At 42.5% G+C, this 18,048-nt stretch overlaps 1 protein-coding gene across 4 annotated transcripts in view; it reads left to right on the top strand.

The window, feature by feature from the left end:
- Positions 1–18,048, top strand: part of MAP2K5 (mitogen-activated protein kinase kinase 5) — a 253,900-nt gene that overhangs the window by 203,054 nt on the left and 32,798 nt on the right. For all 4 annotated transcript variants that reach the window (XM_019809540.2, XM_002928839.4, XM_002928838.4 and 1 more), the window contains 2 exons: positions 7,393–7,454; positions 10,415–10,460. In XM_019809540.2, coding sequence (XP_019665099.1) covers positions 7,393–7,454; positions 10,415–10,460 — 108 coding nt within the window. The remainder of the gene's footprint in view (positions 1–7,392; positions 7,455–10,414; positions 10,461–18,048) is intronic.

Here is an 18,048-nt window from a genome sequence, read left to right as displayed (position 1 = left end):
AGTAAATATAAACCTTTGAAGTGGCCAAAAAATTGTAGACTAAATGATGGGTTAGTTTTGATATTAATGACAAAGGTTTTTTTCCCTCTTGTCTTTTACCTCAGTACTGAAGACCTTCTACAACATGTTGAGGAGAAAAAAACAGGAAAAAGTCTTTATAATCTCAAGTCCCAATTACCTACAGACAGATTCTTCTAGACCTGTTCATTTATGTTTGTGTTTTTTATAAGCCGTCCGGTTGTGGTGTTCACTTGGCTAACAGCTGGTTGTCCCTTGATTTAAGGGTTTATAGGTCAGGGGGATGTTTAAGTGGCAAAAATTCAGGCCTTTTGCCCCTGGTTCCAGGTCCTTCTGAGACAAGTTAAATGAGCTGCTACTGTCAGCCCAGACCCAGTGGACAGAACTTCACACCAGAGTGCCCACACGTGTGATTTGTCACATCTGGCACCCAGAGCATGGGGTGACCCGGTGTGGAAATTGAATCATCTTTCACTTTCTCCGCTCAGGGCTTGATGTGGAGTGGGATGAGTAAAAGGAGGGCTTGCTGGTCTCCAGCGGAGGAGGGTCAGAGGCTTTCTTTTCTCATGACGTCCATCTGCAAGCCTTCCTAAATTCACAGCCTCATTCCCAGCACCGTCCCTCCTAACACCCCAAAGATTCGGTCAGTTCTGTCTGCATTGTGAAATCAAAAATACGCATGATGTCAAAATACCAATCGTCTCCTCACAGAGCGGCCATATTTTTAAGTGAGTGATTTCATAAGCATTGTCTGAACTTGTACAACTCCGATGTGTAATTATGGTTCGCTTGTATCTTAAGCCGGGCTGTTGTCTCATTCTCTGGCTGACCTAGAATAGCTGTCATCTAGTTCCCACCTTCCTCTCTGACAAGGTGAGATGTGACTGCCTTGTCCCCTCTCACCCCACCCCGCTACAGTCCGTTAGAGCAGCACCCTACAGATACACCGAGGACCTTCACAATATTAAAACTGAGCCACTTTCCCAAATCTACCATTGGATTACACTTTGGACAGATAGATACTTAGTTTGTAGATTAGTTTCTGTGGAGATCTTTAAAGGGGAGGGTGCAGTTTTTTGTGTGGGTTTTTTTTCTGTTTTTTTTTTTTTTTTTCAAACACACCAGGTTTCCTTCTCAGTCCAGAGGAGCTTTGTCCTGTGGATTCTGCCGTTGTCTCACAAAAGTGTTCTTTTAAGGTAGTGAACAGTGGAGAATCAAAAACCAGTTTGGGGTCTAACAAGGCAAAATGCTGTGCTGCCTGACGTGAAGCCACTGGAATTACAAACGACCTTTGATCCCAACCCTGTGGACAAAAGTGGAACAGTCTAAAAGAGCTGTGGCAATTAGGGTGAATCCCAGTGTTTAGGAACAGAAATCGTTGGGCCAGGCCAAAGGAAGATTAGGCTCGAATTAGAAAATTTATTTTTTGAATGTTAGTGCATTAACTCAATACTGATCAGACTCTAGGTGATTCTCTGATTTTAACTACCTATTGACTTGATGGCTTGACACCATGAAATCTGGAAATAAGCTATTTAAAAATGTTAGAAGGCTTGCCATATTCTGTTTAACTTGCCAAGCTGGTTTAATCTAACCAACAGCACAACTGACCTTAGAATTTGCCGGCGTGGCCAACACCTTGAGATTTTTGAGAAGTTGCCCTTCTTCTGTCTTCCTTCTTTTACTGCTAGTAAGCATAAAATCTTGGTTTGAAGGAAAGTCTGTTTTGCATGAAGAGAAGGAAACAGGACATAGAAGCAAATGTTCCAGGTCCCTCCTCCTCCCCAGTACTCTCTGGAAGTGAGGAAGGAAGAAGGTAGGAGGGCAAAGAAGGTCTCTCCAGACTCGTACTCTGTTTTCTGTCATTCTCCCTTATGAACTTATGTGTACCAGCCAGACTTGGTGCTCCCCAGTACAGCCCTTACTTGGCCATTTCCTCCATCTTGCAGGGCTCTTTATTAGGGGGACACATCTTGTCCTCCTGAATAGTACACAGATTCTTTAAGGTTATGGATTAAATATCAGTCGTCCCACAATGCCAGGCTCAGAGCCTTTGACATGGTAGGTGGTCAAGAAAATTACTGAATGAACAAACCAGCAAATAAGTAATGAATGACTGTCATTTTTATTACGTAGTACTTTATGTCTATGCCCTATCAATGTTTGAATTAACTACCATATCCTTGTCAGGTTTCATTATTATCCATAATTATGAATTAAAGGCAAAATTAAATCCTCAGGTATATTTTTTCAAGCGAAGTTCCCTTAACTTTTTTCCATTGAATAGTTATGCCAGCCTTTCCCCTTACACAAAGCTAAGCTCCACCAAGAATCTGGACCTCATCAGAGTTTTTAAAAATAGTTCCTTACCTTTTTCTTTTTAAACTTTCTATTTCAACATCACTTGAGATTCATATGCAGTTGTAAGAAATAATATGGAGAGGGGCGCCTGGGTGGCTCAGTTGATTAAATGTCCAACTCTTTTTTTTTTTTTTAAGATTTTATGTATTTATTTGACAGAGAGAGAGAGATAGCCAGTGAGAGAGGGAACACGGGCAGGGGGAGTGAGTGTGGAAGAAGCAGGCTCCCAGCAGAGGAGCCCGATGTGGGGCTCGATCCTGGGACTCTGGGTTCATGCCCTGAGCGAAAGGCAGACGCTTAACGACTGAGCCACCCAGGCGCCCCAAATGTCCGACTCTTGATTTCAGCTCAGATCATGATCTCAGGGTCGTGAGATTGAGCCCTGCATCAGGCTCCACACTGGGCATGGAGCTTGCTTAAGATCCTCTCTCTCCCTCTCCCTCTGTCCCTCCCCTCTCCATCTCTAAAATAAATAATAATAATTTTTAAAATAATAATAATATGGAGAGAGCCTGTTTACCCTTCACCCAGTTTCCCCCAATGTTAATAGCTTGTAAGTATAGTACAGTATCACAACCAGGAAATTGACACTGATATAATCCACTGAATTCAGATTCTACCCATTTTCCATACACTCATGCATGCGTGCACACACGTGGACATGCACGAACATTGTCCTGAATCTTTCCAAAGCCAAAAAACTATGCCTTTGAAATAATGAGCTCCTTTTAAGTAAATGATTTCAAAGCATTTGCCTCATCTTTATTTTCTGTATTTGGAGTACCCACCCTACCTGCCTGCTCTCAAGGTCACAAAGTGTGCTTATTGGCATAGTTGTCTGCAAGTGAACTGGCAGCAGCAATGATTGGAGTCAGCCCTCCTTCTCCCTCCTCCCCTCCCCTCCTTTTTGAGTGTGTAGGTACACACACACACACACACACACTCAGATTTTCTGCTGCTTGCCTTTTTTTATGCCTGAGTACCTTGCTGACAAGTGCTAATAACAAAATACCCAGAGAGAGTCCAGTTGAAGTTAGCATACATTAAACATTCTGAACTTGTCCTTTTGCTCATAGATTGTGCATAATTAATAATTAAACAGTTTCAGTTGTAATGGGTTGACCTTCCTGAACTGTTCATTATTCACAAGGCAAAGGCATCACTCAAACTTTTTTCCCATTGTCCTTCGCTGTTCTCTAGCATGCCCCGTGCTTGTGTTCCAGTTGTTTAGCAAAAGGGGCTGACCAGGTAGTTACTGAAACCTCTGAGACTTGGAGACTGTCCTCCTTGATGACCAGAATTGCTTACTGAAATGGTTTATGGCAGCTGTTTTTATGTAACCGTTGCTGGCTTGATAACAAGACCCAGCTTTGTGTCCCTTTAGCAGGACTCTAAAGTTGACTTGGGACTAGAATCTCAGGTTAAGGCTTCTGGTTAAGGTTGTGTCCACTGTTTCACTCCATACCTCTGTGCTTAGAGGTTCAACAGAAAAGCATCCCAAAAAAAGCCCTTAAGGTGAAGTATGGCACCCAGGGTCTTAAAAAGAGTGACTTTTATTAACAGTTGAGAGTCGGTTTCAGCCAGGCCTGAGAGTTATTAGTGTAAATGTTTCTCCAGTTTGTGTTTATATTTTTGAAATGTATTTATTCATCTTCCCTGAACCCATGTTTCTCAGAGCACATTTCTGATGAGTTGCAGCAAGGACCCGACTAGATCCCTGAACCCCTTGGCACGGTTCTCAGGCTCCCGCTAACCCAGCGGTACCTCGATGCGCCCCCCTCCCTGGGAGCTGCGGGGAAACTGGGACATCTCCACTCAGCCTCCCTCCCTCCCTCTCTCAGATTTGAATTCCACAGGCAGGTTCTCGGAAGTGTTCTACAATGCTCTTCTAAACAAACTTCTGATTTTACTTGCTTAAAAATGAGAAAAGTATACTTTAAATTCCTCCCAGTGTGGTGAACACCAGCAGGTCTCTTCATTTGCTTTCCTTTGGAGTGTTAACAGCCTGAGTGCTTTTGTGGAGTGGGAGACTCTCAGAGGACTCCTTTGCTCACCCCTCCACCCCCTGTATTTGTGTGTGACATTCTGACCACCTCCCCCTGCCCCCCCCCCGCCAGTCAGTCTTCTGTATCTCAGAAAATTCTCCTTTGAGGTATGCAAGAGACACGGATTTTAAAAGGGAAAGAAATATCTGGCATTATGCATGTGAGATTAGAATTTCCCCCTGCATCTCTGATGAGTGATTCTTTCCAGGCACCCCTGAGATGAGACTCCACTCTCCGCGGTTCTGTAAAGTCGACTTGGGCTGGCATTTTCACAAGTGAAATAAATTATTCATGGGTACCACCCAGTGTTCCTTAGTTTTATATTATGAGGAACTTAACAGGCTACAATATCAGGTCTTAAATAAAATTAACTACCCATGCAAAGATGTCACATTCCCTCGTTTTGTTTCTCATCCATGTTAAAATGACATCTTCATCAAGTGGCCTAGTCTATAATTCATTAATTTACTCTTGGTATCATACTTTGAAATGAGGCCCGCATTAGCATCATGTTTTATACTAGGATCCTTGTAGAAAACCGGTCCGGAATTTTAACCATCTTAGTAAATATTCAGCCACATTAAGGCAGTAGGCTTTTATCTTCCTAAACATTGAATTTTAAATCAACTACTCCTCCGACACTCCCAGTGCTAGAACCTCCAAAAGAATTCTGGAAATGATGACTTAGATGACTGACTACCTGATCAGAGTCCATAGTTTTTGAACCTCAGACTTTGAACCATTTTTTTACTAATAGTTTCTGAGACAGTGAAATGTCATTTCTTGAACTGGGCCTTGTAGAATCTTGCAGGCGCAGTGAGATATATATATATGACTTTCCTAAAACAGGCCGGGCTGAAATTGATATCATGTTTTATTTTTGCTCTTCAAACCGATGGGACTTGTGTGACCATTTTATAGTACCTTTATCGAAGACTTGTCATGTTATTGTGCGCCTGTTTCTTCTGAGTGGACAGTTTCATCGGCCCCCTGTTTTTCATGTCCTCTCTGTGTAATGCCTTCATGTAATCCTTTGAACTGGGCAAGATTTTATTTCACTCCCATTTTCCTTTGTTTTCCTTTCTTCTTGGAAGCCTTTCTCTACTGATGAGAATTTTAAGTTTATGATTACTAACCTTCTGCTGCTCTGGACGAATAGAGTAAATTCAGAGGACAGATAGGCAAAATCTAAGCTTTTTTGTTCACATTCCGTTTCTTTTAACCTCTTTGGGATTTTTTTTTTTTTTTTGGCTGCTTTGACCCCCTCAGTTCCTTTTGATTTAATTGTATTTTCCAGCAGTTTCCAATTGTTTGAATTGGAAACAAAGCCTTAATAAGAGTTCTAGTTAATTTTCTGTCTTGTAATTACCGATCTCATTTTTCTGATAATTGGCCACAGCAATTATATGTATATTTACTAATCACATAGGAGGCTGTGCAATTGTATCTATCTGCCACCATTGATAATGACACGCATATTGTAGAGGTGCTTTTATCATCTTCTTTTTTCCACTACATCAAAGCTATTTCCTCTCGTTCTCAATAATGAATACATGCATGCATTTGACACAGTTGTGTGCTAGAGAAATTGTTTGGCTCCCACCAAATGCTGCATGCTCTGAGTTTCTTGCCTGCAGCGCTGGAAGGTTGTATGTAATGATATATTGCTCATCCAAATGGCCAAAGCACTCCAAAGCACAGTGAGATTAAAATAAGTCATTCCTTTGTTAATTTAAATAGGTGCATGTATCATACTTTGCAGGGCACTTTGTGTAGGGATGTCAGAGAGGAAAAAAGCCGCCGAAAGGTATTTTTAATAGCAAATGAGAATAGATGGGAATGGAGTCATTTGCAGCTGCCTACTTTATGTGGCTCTCTTGTTCCAACTGTAGGTCTAATGAGATGACTGTTAAAGTACTCTGCAGTGTAATTTCATTACATCCTGAGCCGATACACTATAAACACAGTGGCACTCTCTGTCATTCTTGGAAAAACTCCTAAATTCTTAAAGCCTTCCTTTGCAAATGGTAATGGGGTTTGCTCCCTGTGTTACTCAGTGGTTGTCATTTGTGGCTTCATTGTTTCCTGCTCTTTTTTTTTTCCTGCTTGAATATTAGCTCTTTATTTTTTTTAATGTTTTTTTATTGTATTATGTTAGTCACCATACAGTATATCCCCGGTTTCCGATGTAAAGTTCGATGATTCATTAGTTGCGTATAACACCCAGTGCACCATGCAATACGTGCCCTCCTTACTGTTTCCTGCTCTTTTAAGTGGCTCCCACCTCCACCCCAGTTCTGTTTGGTGGTCAAGGTGGGGGTTCTTCATTGTGTCCTTAATTCACTGCCTTTCTCACAGGACCAGTTTGCCCAGATTGGCAAATAGGCGAAAATTCCTTTTCAGGAAACAGCTTCCCCTATAAAAGCCTTTCTATTAAAATAAAAAACAAAAACAAATAAACAAAAAACCTGACCCACATGATTCAGCAAGCAGTTAAGAGCAGTTGAATATACAAATAAATGTAAATAAAAAGGGAAGTGTAAATAAATAGCAAATCCAATAAAAGAAACAAAGGTCAACACAAGAATAATTTCACAGCTCTTTGTTAATTACAAGACCATTTGTGTGTTACTTAAATAATCATTAATTTCTCATTTACACTTTCGTACCTTCTTTCCTACCCTGTGGCTATCATTGTCCTTTTTTCACCTCCCCTCCCTCTTTGCTCTCGTGTTTCTCACCATTGTAAAATGTATGTGGCTTTAAATTTGGCATTTTTACGTAAACATGTGGGAGAGGGTGTAGACAGCCTTTTTAATTGGATGAGGCCTTATATTCCTTTCCACATGCTGGTGAATCCTTGTTATAGATTCATCTTTATCCTGCTCCTTGGGGGGCGGGGGGGTGAATATAAAGGAAGAAAAGGAATTGTTGTGACTTTTGGTGACTTGTTTTTCCTCCATCCCAGGATTCGCCCGTCCTTCCGGTTGGAGAGTTCTCCGAGCCATTTGTACATTTCATCACTCAGTGGTGAGCCCGTTTGCAAACATGCCATGCCCTCAATGTAAATGATACATGCCATTAACTCTGCGGCTCCGTGAGACCTTATGGCTCTCCCTGCTTCCTCTTGGAGACGGGAGGGACTTGGGGCCTTGGGCAGATGGGGCAGCAAAGCTGAAGAAATTGTTTAAATTATGTAAACGTTATTTACACAAAGGGTTGTAAATGTACTTTAAAGGCTTTTTCTTGTTTTAATAAACTGCTGAGAATCGGGCTACTTCTTCGAGCACAAACACTGTTGCTATCCAATTTTTTTTTTTAAGAAATACACAATTTTATAGCCCCTATTGAACAGGCATATGAAGCTTATTTTTATTAATGTAACCTCAAGTTACCCATAAAACTGTCTGTCACTTAGTGGAAGCATCATAGTTTATTAATTCATTGGCTTTTCAGTAAATAACTTTTATCTTTGGTTATATGTTAAACACAATACTGGTGTCCCATTTCAGTGAATTTTGGTGTTTGAAAGACTCTGAAAACTTGGTTCCATTAGGCCCACTTGAGCCATTAAAGAACCCGGAGGAACCATAGGATTTAGATCAAAGGGGCCGTCAGAGCCTCCAGGCAACCCCTTGTCGTTTTACACCTGAGGAAACAGGCATTTTTCTGCCAAGGGTTCTTTGCCAGCCTTCTGCCTTTTCCCCCTCGGTAGAATGAGGTTCCCCCTTTCACATCATCCACCTTCCTCTTCCCCATTCAGCAGCACCCAGGTGGCCGTGGACAGCCCCGTTGCTCCACTGCCCTCCCTCGGCCCTCTCCCTCACCCTTGCATGGAGAAAGAGACCGAGAGAGAAGGAAATTGGGAGCGTAGCAATGACCACCACAAAGCAGGGGACAGAACTAACCAGAAACTGTGCTGAACATTCTGGAACTTCCTCATAACTACCTCTACATTCCTTCCCCTCATCCACCGAATTCCATTTCATCACCCCTTTAGAGTCACGTTCGGTGGTGGAAAATGAACCCTTCGTTCCTGTGGCACCTCGAAATGGTGCAGTCGGGAGTCCTTGCTGAACCAAAACGGTTGTGCACTGTCCCCTTCCCCTCCCCCCCATGATCCATCTGATGATTATACTAAAGTGAAGCCAAGAAATATTCCTTAATATAAATGTCAAGCTTTATCACCTTTTTGACTAAGTGTAATATGTTACCTCTTAATAAAAATGTCTCATACGGTTTATACTCCGTAGAAAAATATGTGAGGAAGAGATTTTTTTCCCCATGATTTTAAAATTTTTATTAACAGTGTTTCTATTTATTTAAAATACTTATATAATATTCTGTAGCCTTTAAAAACTATTTTTACCCTGCAGACGTTTTATTTCCAAAGCGTACCATGTTAGAAAAAACCTATATATCGGTTGAACACTGGAATCCTGAGCTCATCAATAATCTAGAGCCATTATCCAGAGCTGTGTATTAATCTCTCTTAATTTCCTTTACACGGAATTCCTAGAAACAGAAGCACATCATGGGAATGTCGGATTTTGAAATGCAGAAATTGGAAAATAAACCATGTCATTCCTAAGCTGCCCGGAGCACTGGTTTGGGCTTCACCCACCCAGCAATGTGGGATTTGTGGGATTTGTGACAGGACGGTTATGCACCTCGCTGTGTGGCCTGAGACCCACTTGGGGGTGGGGCCAGTTCTGGGCAGACGGGGAAAAGCAGATAAGGCTTTGCCTTCCTTCTGTCCAAAAAATTAATCAGCTGCTATGTAAAAGTTTTATGGAGACAGGGGGAGGGATAACCTGTGTTGAAATTTCCACAGATGTCAAGCCGAAACAGAAATGATAGTGGGTAATAGCCTTGTTTTCCCAAGAGATACAGCTACTTTGGAATGTCAGATTAGGACTGTTACCAACTCCACTGGCGAGACAGCTTGAATTACTTGCTAATGGATGCGGTATTTGAGGGGTGCGTATGGTTATCTATAGGGAAGGCAAATGTCCTCGATGTCATTAATGGTTCATAACTACGGTTCTTATTTACCAAATGATCATTAAGTCTCTCTACTTAAAAAATACTGTCAGCAAATGAAGGGATCATATGACGGGTTTTCCTCGTGCTTGTTAGAGCTTGCCTTGTGTAAAGAAAAAGCATCTGTGTGATTCTGAAGTAATAGAAGAAGCAGTCTCTTTTCATGACTTCATCCCACAGACACTCTGATTTTAGTATAGTTACGGCCACCAAATAGGTAACTACTCATCGTCACGTCGGTCCCACATGGGAGGGCTTCATCTTGCAGCTTCGTACACGATACAGCTACGGATGATACTTACTGTACATAAGACAAGAAATATTTTGTACGAGGAATGTGATTCTTTAAGCAGCTTAAACGAACTTACCTCCTCCCCAGCTGTTTAATGAATGTCTACTTGCATTATAGCCAAAATAAATAAAAGTTGAACTAATGGAACAGCCCATTGGTAATTTTGTAGCATTATCTAGATTCCTGACCTCTTTTATGTATTCCTTGTCATTCAGAGTCCTAATGAAGGAATAAAATGTTTTCTCATTTGACTGATAGTCATGTTTCTTTTCTTATTACTTTATCCCAGTTACCAAAAAAGAAGGCTGTTGTTCCTTCGATTTAAGTCTGAAATAAATTGGAAACTGAGTCAGGAAGAAATATTTATTTCAGAAGTGGAATTAGGTAAATTTAAATTCACTCGTCATCGGTATTGCAAGAATAACTCCCTCCCCAAAAAATCCCTGGGTTTCTGATTCATGAGATCTCCCCCAAATCTGATTAATTAAAGGTCCAAATAAAAGAAAGGGAATATATGCTAATACTTTGGCCAAGAACCGAACATAATGAATTTGAAATCATTCCGTTTCCGGGGGAAATAGTCCATGGTGGGAAATGTAGCACAAATCCGTGAGTGATTTAGATAACAGTGAGCTTTTCTTCTTTCCTCTTCCAGCATGCGAAAACAACCAAAAGAAAGACCAGCACCTGAGGACCTGATGGTAAGTACAGTTTTAGTTACACTCACGTTCTCTGGTTATATATCTGTGCTTAACATCCTGTTAAAAGAACCAGAATGGAATTTAAAACAGCCACAGGCTCTAGAGAGGCCACACTACTTACTCCACTTGGGTAGGTGTTTTGGAAGCGCATGTCCTCAATAGATTCTAGTTTTTAAAAACCCACCACCGTTTTGAAACTTAAGGCAGAACTCTCTTTCTTCGCCTCATCCTCAAGGGTCACGAGTTAATCTGGGTTACTCCCTGTCCTCAGTTTGCTGTTACAGCCTCTCAGAATCCAGAGGCTTGGTAACAGAAAAGCGAGTCAGTGTATTAAGTTTTTAGCGCAGTCCTGCAGGAGATTCTGAACGTGGCGTGGAGTCCTCTTGGATTCAGGCAGAATGAAATTAGATTGGCTGCAAAAGATCAAGTTAATGTGAATCTTTGGTCTTTCCTCAGAAAGAGACAACTACAAGGCTGCGGGTGCTGTGTTCTCAGCTCCAAGGCCACTTTCTTTGATTGCAAATGACAGTTCTTAGTCGAGCAGGGAGAGGAACAGAGACTCTCCCTAGCAATTCCCAAATGGTCATTTATTTAGTGCAGATTGTTGATCTGACAATGCACAAGCTGTTAGAAGAATGCCAGGATCGAGCATTAGTAAATAATAATTATAGCCTGCTCTTTCTCCTGTTCTGTGCATATACCATTCCCTGTCTTTCGATATTGTGCTCAGAGCACATCCCGACCAATTTTCTCTCAGCACTTTAAACAAGAAACGTTTTACAGATACCGGTTCAGAGGTGTTCATCCGTTGTATGCCATCCTAATAAACACCCGAAGTACCCGGACTTCTGTACCATACAGATTTCATCCCGGAATACAAAATAACAGGGTGTTTCCCTTTCGCATCATGAGTGCTTTCCAGGAAGGTGGCTTTCTCCCTTGTGTTACCCCTGGAGCAAATCTCCGTTTTCAGGGTAGTTTCAAGTTACAGTTCACCCCGAAACACCTCTGCCATTTATAACTGTGTCTGGAATAAACTGGTCTTTTGGCGGTGGCGTCTCTTTGATGGTTGGGAAATTCTTGCGATTAAGTCACATTTGAGAAAACTTGGAACAGGTTCTAGAGAGGGAGAACCCATTTACCTTGTACATTATTATGCTATGGCTGGATAGCTCAGCTATTAAAACAAAGGAATAGGGTTTCATAAAACAGATATCTGTTTGTAAATGCGTGTTTCCGTGCTGCAATGAGTTGGCCACTTATAAATAAAACACTGCAGATCGCACGTACACCCATAAATGCATATGGATGTATGGATGTATGTCTTGGTAAGGAACACAGCTCGAGGGTGGCAAGTCATAAAGCCAAGGCTAAAGGGTGAGTACTCTCAGTGCCTGAGAAGGAAGTGTGTGTAAGGGTGTGTGTGTGTGTGTGTGTGTGTGTGTGTGTGTGGAGAGACAAGCGATACATACTTCGATATCTCTCCTTGTAACTGTACACCCTGGTGTGTGCTGTCCCACATTTTTAATAAATCAGTAAAATACAGTGAAAAATTTAGTCACAGGAAGCACCATCCTATACTTAATTTAACATTTTTAGTCCTGCTCCCAGTTGGATTTAAATGAACATATTTCATAAGTACAGCACTAGTGAGGCACCCTGGCTTAGAAAGGGCTCGTTGAGGAGGCAGGAAACTTGGAATGTGTGTGAGGCACCTGTGGTCAAGAGGCTTGGGCCCTGCTTGCCTCTGACCACAATATTGAGCCCAATAGGGGATGGGAAAGAAAGTGGGTTGTTGTACGTGGCTTGAGGAACCTGAGTCACGTCCTAGGAGCCCAGTCTTAAGGAACCAGCTTCTTTATTTCTTCCAGCATATTAATGGCTTTAATTTTTCCTTTTCCCTCTCCGCCTACAACCTACTTGACAATGCTCCCGTCTGGAAGCTGAGAGCATCCTCTGGAATGCATGAACTGTAGAGGACATTTGTCACTGTGGGTGGGGGCCTGCCTTTCACAAAAAGAGCACTTTATCTCCCAAGCACGGGAACACCAGCCAGCAGGGCACTGATGTGGTCTGCACAGCCTGGGCCGCCTCAGCTGTGAGGCCTGTGGGATTGTCCAAACCAAAGGAAGAAAATCAGCGATGGGGCCTTGTGGAAATACTGAGAGTTACAGATTTCATCACCAGGGAACTCTGGTGTGGCCGTGACCTCCGGTGAACACAGCAAGCCCCACCTAAGTAAATCAGACTGCAGAGGGGTGGGCCATGCACACAGTGGGCGTGCAAGCAGTTTTTGTCCTTTTATCTGGTGGGGTTACCAGAAGACCCCAGTCTGAAAACCATCACCTTTGCAATTTTTGACCATGTCAGTCTTAAAGATGAAATGTAAAACTCAAGTTTAGACTCCTGAGGTCACTAAATCCCAGTGTTAGGACTCATCTGGGTGTTTAGCTATTTAATTCTACTTTGTGTGGTTCTTCTGAGATGGTTATCGGTTTTTATGTTCTAAGTGCAAGTATTTTAAAGCTGGATCAAGAAATTTACTTAATGCTCACATTTTAGAGAGTCCAGGGTTCATGTGAGCTGATACACATTTCTGGCATGTAGCCATTCAGCTACATGAAGAACTCATTCAGAAGTCTCATCAGTAGCATTCCACATCATCTTGGGAGAGCTCAGAACCAGATAAGCAGTTCAATTCGGCAGGTATTGATAGACCGTCATGTTTAAAGTCCTGTGCTAGACTCAACAGAAGATCCAAGGAAGAACAAGCCACATTCATACAGTCTTGCAGGGAACGCTGCAAGCATACAAACTGCTAGAATAAAGTAACGCATAAGAGAACTGCAGAGTTCTGTGGGCATTCCCTGGGGAAAATGGGAAGAGCTACATGGAGAAGGTAGCATTTGAAAAGGGCCTTTGGAGGATGGACTGAATTTTAGTAGAGAGTTTTCAAGGGGACTTTCCAGGTTGGGCAAAGCACGAGTGTATAGACACTCCAGACTTTTTCAGAGCAGTGTGGGACCCCTAGTGCCTTTTGGAACAGAAATCATTTTGATGTTGGCCTCGTGGAGTCCCAAACCCACAAAGGGGGAATTCAGATAGGCAACACGTTCACCACCAGCTGGGTGGTATGTTAAAAAATTCCACTTCTTATAGGAGAAACCCTTTCTTCTTAGAGAAGAAACCCTAGTCCAAGTCTGAAAACTTGGACCTGACATGGAAACAGCATACCCACCCACCCCTTTTTTCTAGAGTGGACCCCCATTCAAGTACAGGGAAACCCTTCATCCTTCAGTCCTTTAGGAGCTATTGCATAAATCAGGAGTCAGCGTTAAACCCAGCAAAGGAAAGCCAGCCATGCAGGCGGCCAAGAACATCTGACATGCTGTCACCCCACACACACTTTCTGCTCCTAAGAAAATGATTCCATTATTCCATTATTTAACCACTTTTAAATCACCCTGGTGTAAATCGCTGGAAACACCTATGTCAGCGCCACCCCAGCTCTGTGATATAGGACCCACAAACTTAGAAAAAAATTTCTAGGCAGTAGAAGCCTGTGGAGATGGCGGGCAGGATGTTCACCGTGCTTCAGACAATGCAGCAGAGATGTCCGCTTCTGTGGAGTGGGGGATAGCTGCTGCCCATCAGAAAGGATTGGCGAAAACACGGCAAAAAGGGAGGAAATGATTAAAGTAAGGGTGATGAAGACCTTTCCCCCAAAATGTCAATAATTCAATGAAGGACGCAAAAAAATAAAAATCAGACCCCTAAATTCAGAGACTGATGGCTTGAGATGGGAGCATACTGAGATGGAGAGGTTCAGACCTAGTTTTGCTATTCAAATTGTTTTTGAATAGAGGATACGGTGAGAAACATCATCGGCTAGACCCTGGCTCGTGCAAGCCACAGAGAATTCCTTCTGCCGAATGGGTCTTCCTGTAGGGTTCTCTGGTAGCCAACATCAGGTCAGGCCGTGCTTTCGCAGGAAAGCCTCCACACTTCCCTTCCCTTGTCAGCAGCTCCCCATTCCCTCCCAGCTTTTTTTTTTTTTTTAATTGTATTATGTTAGTCAACATACAGTACATCCCCGGACTCTGATGCAAAGTTCGATGCTTCATTAGTTGCGTATAACACCCAGTGCACCATGCAATACGTGCCCTCCTTACTACCCATCCAGTCTATCCCATTCCCCCACCCCCTCCCCTCTGAAGTCTTCAGTTTGTTTCTCATAGTCCATAGTCTCTCATGTTTCATTCCCCCTTCTGATTACCCCCCTTTTCTTTATCCCTTTCTTCCCCTACCGATCATCCTAGTTCTTATGTTCCATAGATGAGAGAAATCATATGATAATTGTCTTTCTCTGCTTGACTTATTTCACTTAGCATTATCTCCTCCAGTGCCGTCCATGTTGCAGCAAATGTTGAGAATTCGTTCTTTCTGATAGCTGAGTAATATTCCATTGTATATATGGACCACAGCTTCTTAATCCAGTCATCTGTTGAAGGGCATCTGGGCTCCTTCCTCCCAGCTTTTAGTGTCTTCATCTGCAAAACGGAGGGGATGGACGAGATCACCAGTCCTTGACCTCGGGTCCATGACTTCCGGAAGTCTGTTAGAGCCCCTGAAATTTCATCCAACGTCGCGTATGCATGTGGGGATTTGCATTCTTTTCTGAAAAGAGGAATCCGTGGCTGTCATCAGTTTTTCAAACGGGACCGTGACCCTGAATGATTGTTAAGCTCCCTCGCTGCCTTTTCATTGTTAGCGCAGTGCCGCCAGGACCAGCCAGCAGCTCGGGAGGGAGGCATTCACTCGGAGGGTGCTGGCCTGGCTCAGGGAAGGGAAGGGAAAGGCCCTCCCTGCGGGACTCAGCAGGGCTGCCCACCAGCTGGCAGGTGGCCCTTTAACCTCCCAGCCCATCCTGAATGTGGGCCTTGACTCAAGCAGGAAGGGTATGGGCCGTGGGCACCTCCGCAGTTACAATTTGGGTTCAGAGCGCTGTAGATCCTTTTATGCATTTAGAGTATTTCCAGAAGCTTCCCATGTCTAAGCTCTATTTAATGGAATCTATGCATAGTAAGTAATCAGGTCAGAAGAAGCAGCATCCCGGTTTGAGATCAATCGCTGGCTAATACTTTATCTAGGCCACTTTATTATCTCATGCTGATCCATTCTCCTCCTCCTTTGTAGCATGCACTTCGGCTGTGCTAAAAGTACGGATCACATACATATTAAAAACATATACCCATTCTATCTGTATGTAAATGCGTGAGGCACAGCTGGATATTGCAGGGGAGTTTGATTTACTAATAGTTATTATCTGTTCTAGCTGTTCAGTGGCAGAGAGAATTTCAAAGAAACAAGCTGGCGCAGAAATTGTCTTTATGCTATTACTATACTGCTTTAGTAATTGTTTAAAAACATGGGTTTTCTCCTTAGGTTCTAATAATGCCTGTTATTTTGTGCATTTCCTGGTACATTCCAGAGCAGGGCGTCCTCGTTCAGTGTCTTCTCAGGTTTGGTTTTTTTTTTTGGTTTTCCACTCAGGCTACCAAGAAGAAACACAGAGGGCAGTTTGCAATTGAAATTTGACATTTTGCTTAAAAAGCAAGTAAATCGTGGGACTGGAAATCTGAAAAGCAGGTGTGGATCGTGGGGGAAGGATGTCAGTTACAATCGAAATAGTGCTTTTAGATTTTTTTCCCCTTCATCTAAATCCCAGCAGCTGGAAATTTGAATGCATCTCATTTCTCAGAAAAGACTTTATGTATAAGAGGTGGTATTGTTTGGGGGCTAATAAACACCAAACTGCTCCAGAAAAATGTTTAAACATTTAATTACTTGTTAACTTGTTTAACTCGTCTCTATTAAATCGTCACTGGTAGCTTTTCTGTGTATCCAAACCCGATTGTAATTACATTTTCAGATAGTTTGGGTGGTGGTTCCCTCACTTAATCAATGGATGTGATAAATTGGGCATCTGCACACTCCCTTTTAGAAATTGAAGAAATCACCAGGTTAGATTTTTGTCTCTCCAGCACTTCGATTCCAGTGTAACTTTTGGATTTACACCAAATGGTTTCATTCACCATTGTTAGATGCAAACCTTTTGACCACTGCAATAGACAGAATGCACTGGACAATTAAGAAGATGATTTTAGGGGCACCTGGGTGGATCAGTCCATTGAGCATCCGACCCTTGATCTCAGCTCAGGTCTTGATCTCAGGGTCGTGAGTTCAAGCCCCACGTTGGGCTCCACACAGGGCATGGAACCTACTTACAAAAAAAAAAAAAAAGATGATTTTATTCAGGCTGTTGCCATACGGAGAGTGTTTATTAACGAGAGATGTGTCCAAGTAAAGGGGGCGGGCCGGGGTTATGGAGTTATGGAGGCAGGTTAACAAGGAAGTCACCAACCAGTCTTACGGAAGTCAGGAGGAAGGATGGAAAAGGGTCTTATCTCTGTGAAAGCAGGGTGGTCCTTTGTGGCTAACGAAAGAGTGGGGGAGATTTCTCATCTTTTGTTTCTTTCTGGGAGCACAGGGCTCAGATAAAGTTCAGCATTATCACCACATTCTACTAAACGGACCAAAGGTGAGTTCTGGTTTCTTTTGATCCAGAGCTTACTTGTATCCCAAGCACAGATAGGAGGAAAGGCACATTTCAGCAGCCCCCTTACATCGTGGTCATGGACCCACTTTACTTGCAGTCTAAACTTTCTGAGATACTAACAATGATTTAATAAGCAGTTATGAAGTTGGCTGTTGTTTACTGCGTCTAACTATCACCTGTGTCTTAAAGAGCATGTTTTAAAACAGACCCTTAGGGCCAGACTCCTATGTGTGTCTGGCCACCCATTCTTGCGGACATCATTTTTGCTTTTGGTTACTCATCTGGAGGTGCAGATCAGCTCATTAGCTAAGGCACCCAGAATTTGCAGGGAGAATCCCTGGCTGGGATTGTAACTTCAGCTAAGTATTTCCTTCAAGCACAGATATCGCAGAAGCCTGGGGGCTCCACAGAGGGTCTAGTTGACAACCATGGAATGATTTTTTTTTATTATTATTTTCAAGTTCTGAAGGCCATTAAAATCATCTGTTTGTGTCTGCTTATAAATAGGAATCCACTAGTCAGAAGTTGATTTTAGCTTTTTAATTGCACATAATTACAACGGCAGAATCACTGCCTGGATGCTTGAGATCGCACTAAATCAGACAGCTTTAATTTGAATTTTTGATGACACGTTAGCACTTCAGCAAGAACAGAGAGATTATAACCCCAGAAAACAAGCTTTGTTTTTCCACAGACGTGACTGCTTAATCTTTTCACGAGACTTTAGCAGATAAACGTGTGTGTGTTTGTGCGTATTTATATATAGACACGTAGCAAGAGAGATACAGATAGATAAAATCTGTCACTCCTTGATCATGGTGATCTAACAGTTTTAATTTCCCAGTTAAGGATAACTTTTTTCCTCCATCAGTCAGGTCAGATCTCTTAATATGGTGATGACTTGGATGTTTAAGATGGCGGTTTTTTGAACTCCTGCCTGCAATGCTTCTTTCTTGTGTTCCTGGGCCA

This window comes from Ailuropoda melanoleuca, chromosome 5, assembly GCF_002007445.2.
Source record: "Ailuropoda melanoleuca isolate Jingjing chromosome 5, ASM200744v2, whole genome shotgun sequence".
Classification (NCBI taxonomy): domain Eukaryota; kingdom Metazoa; phylum Chordata; class Mammalia; order Carnivora; family Ursidae; genus Ailuropoda; species Ailuropoda melanoleuca.
This window is presented reverse-complemented; position numbering and strand designations above follow the sequence as displayed.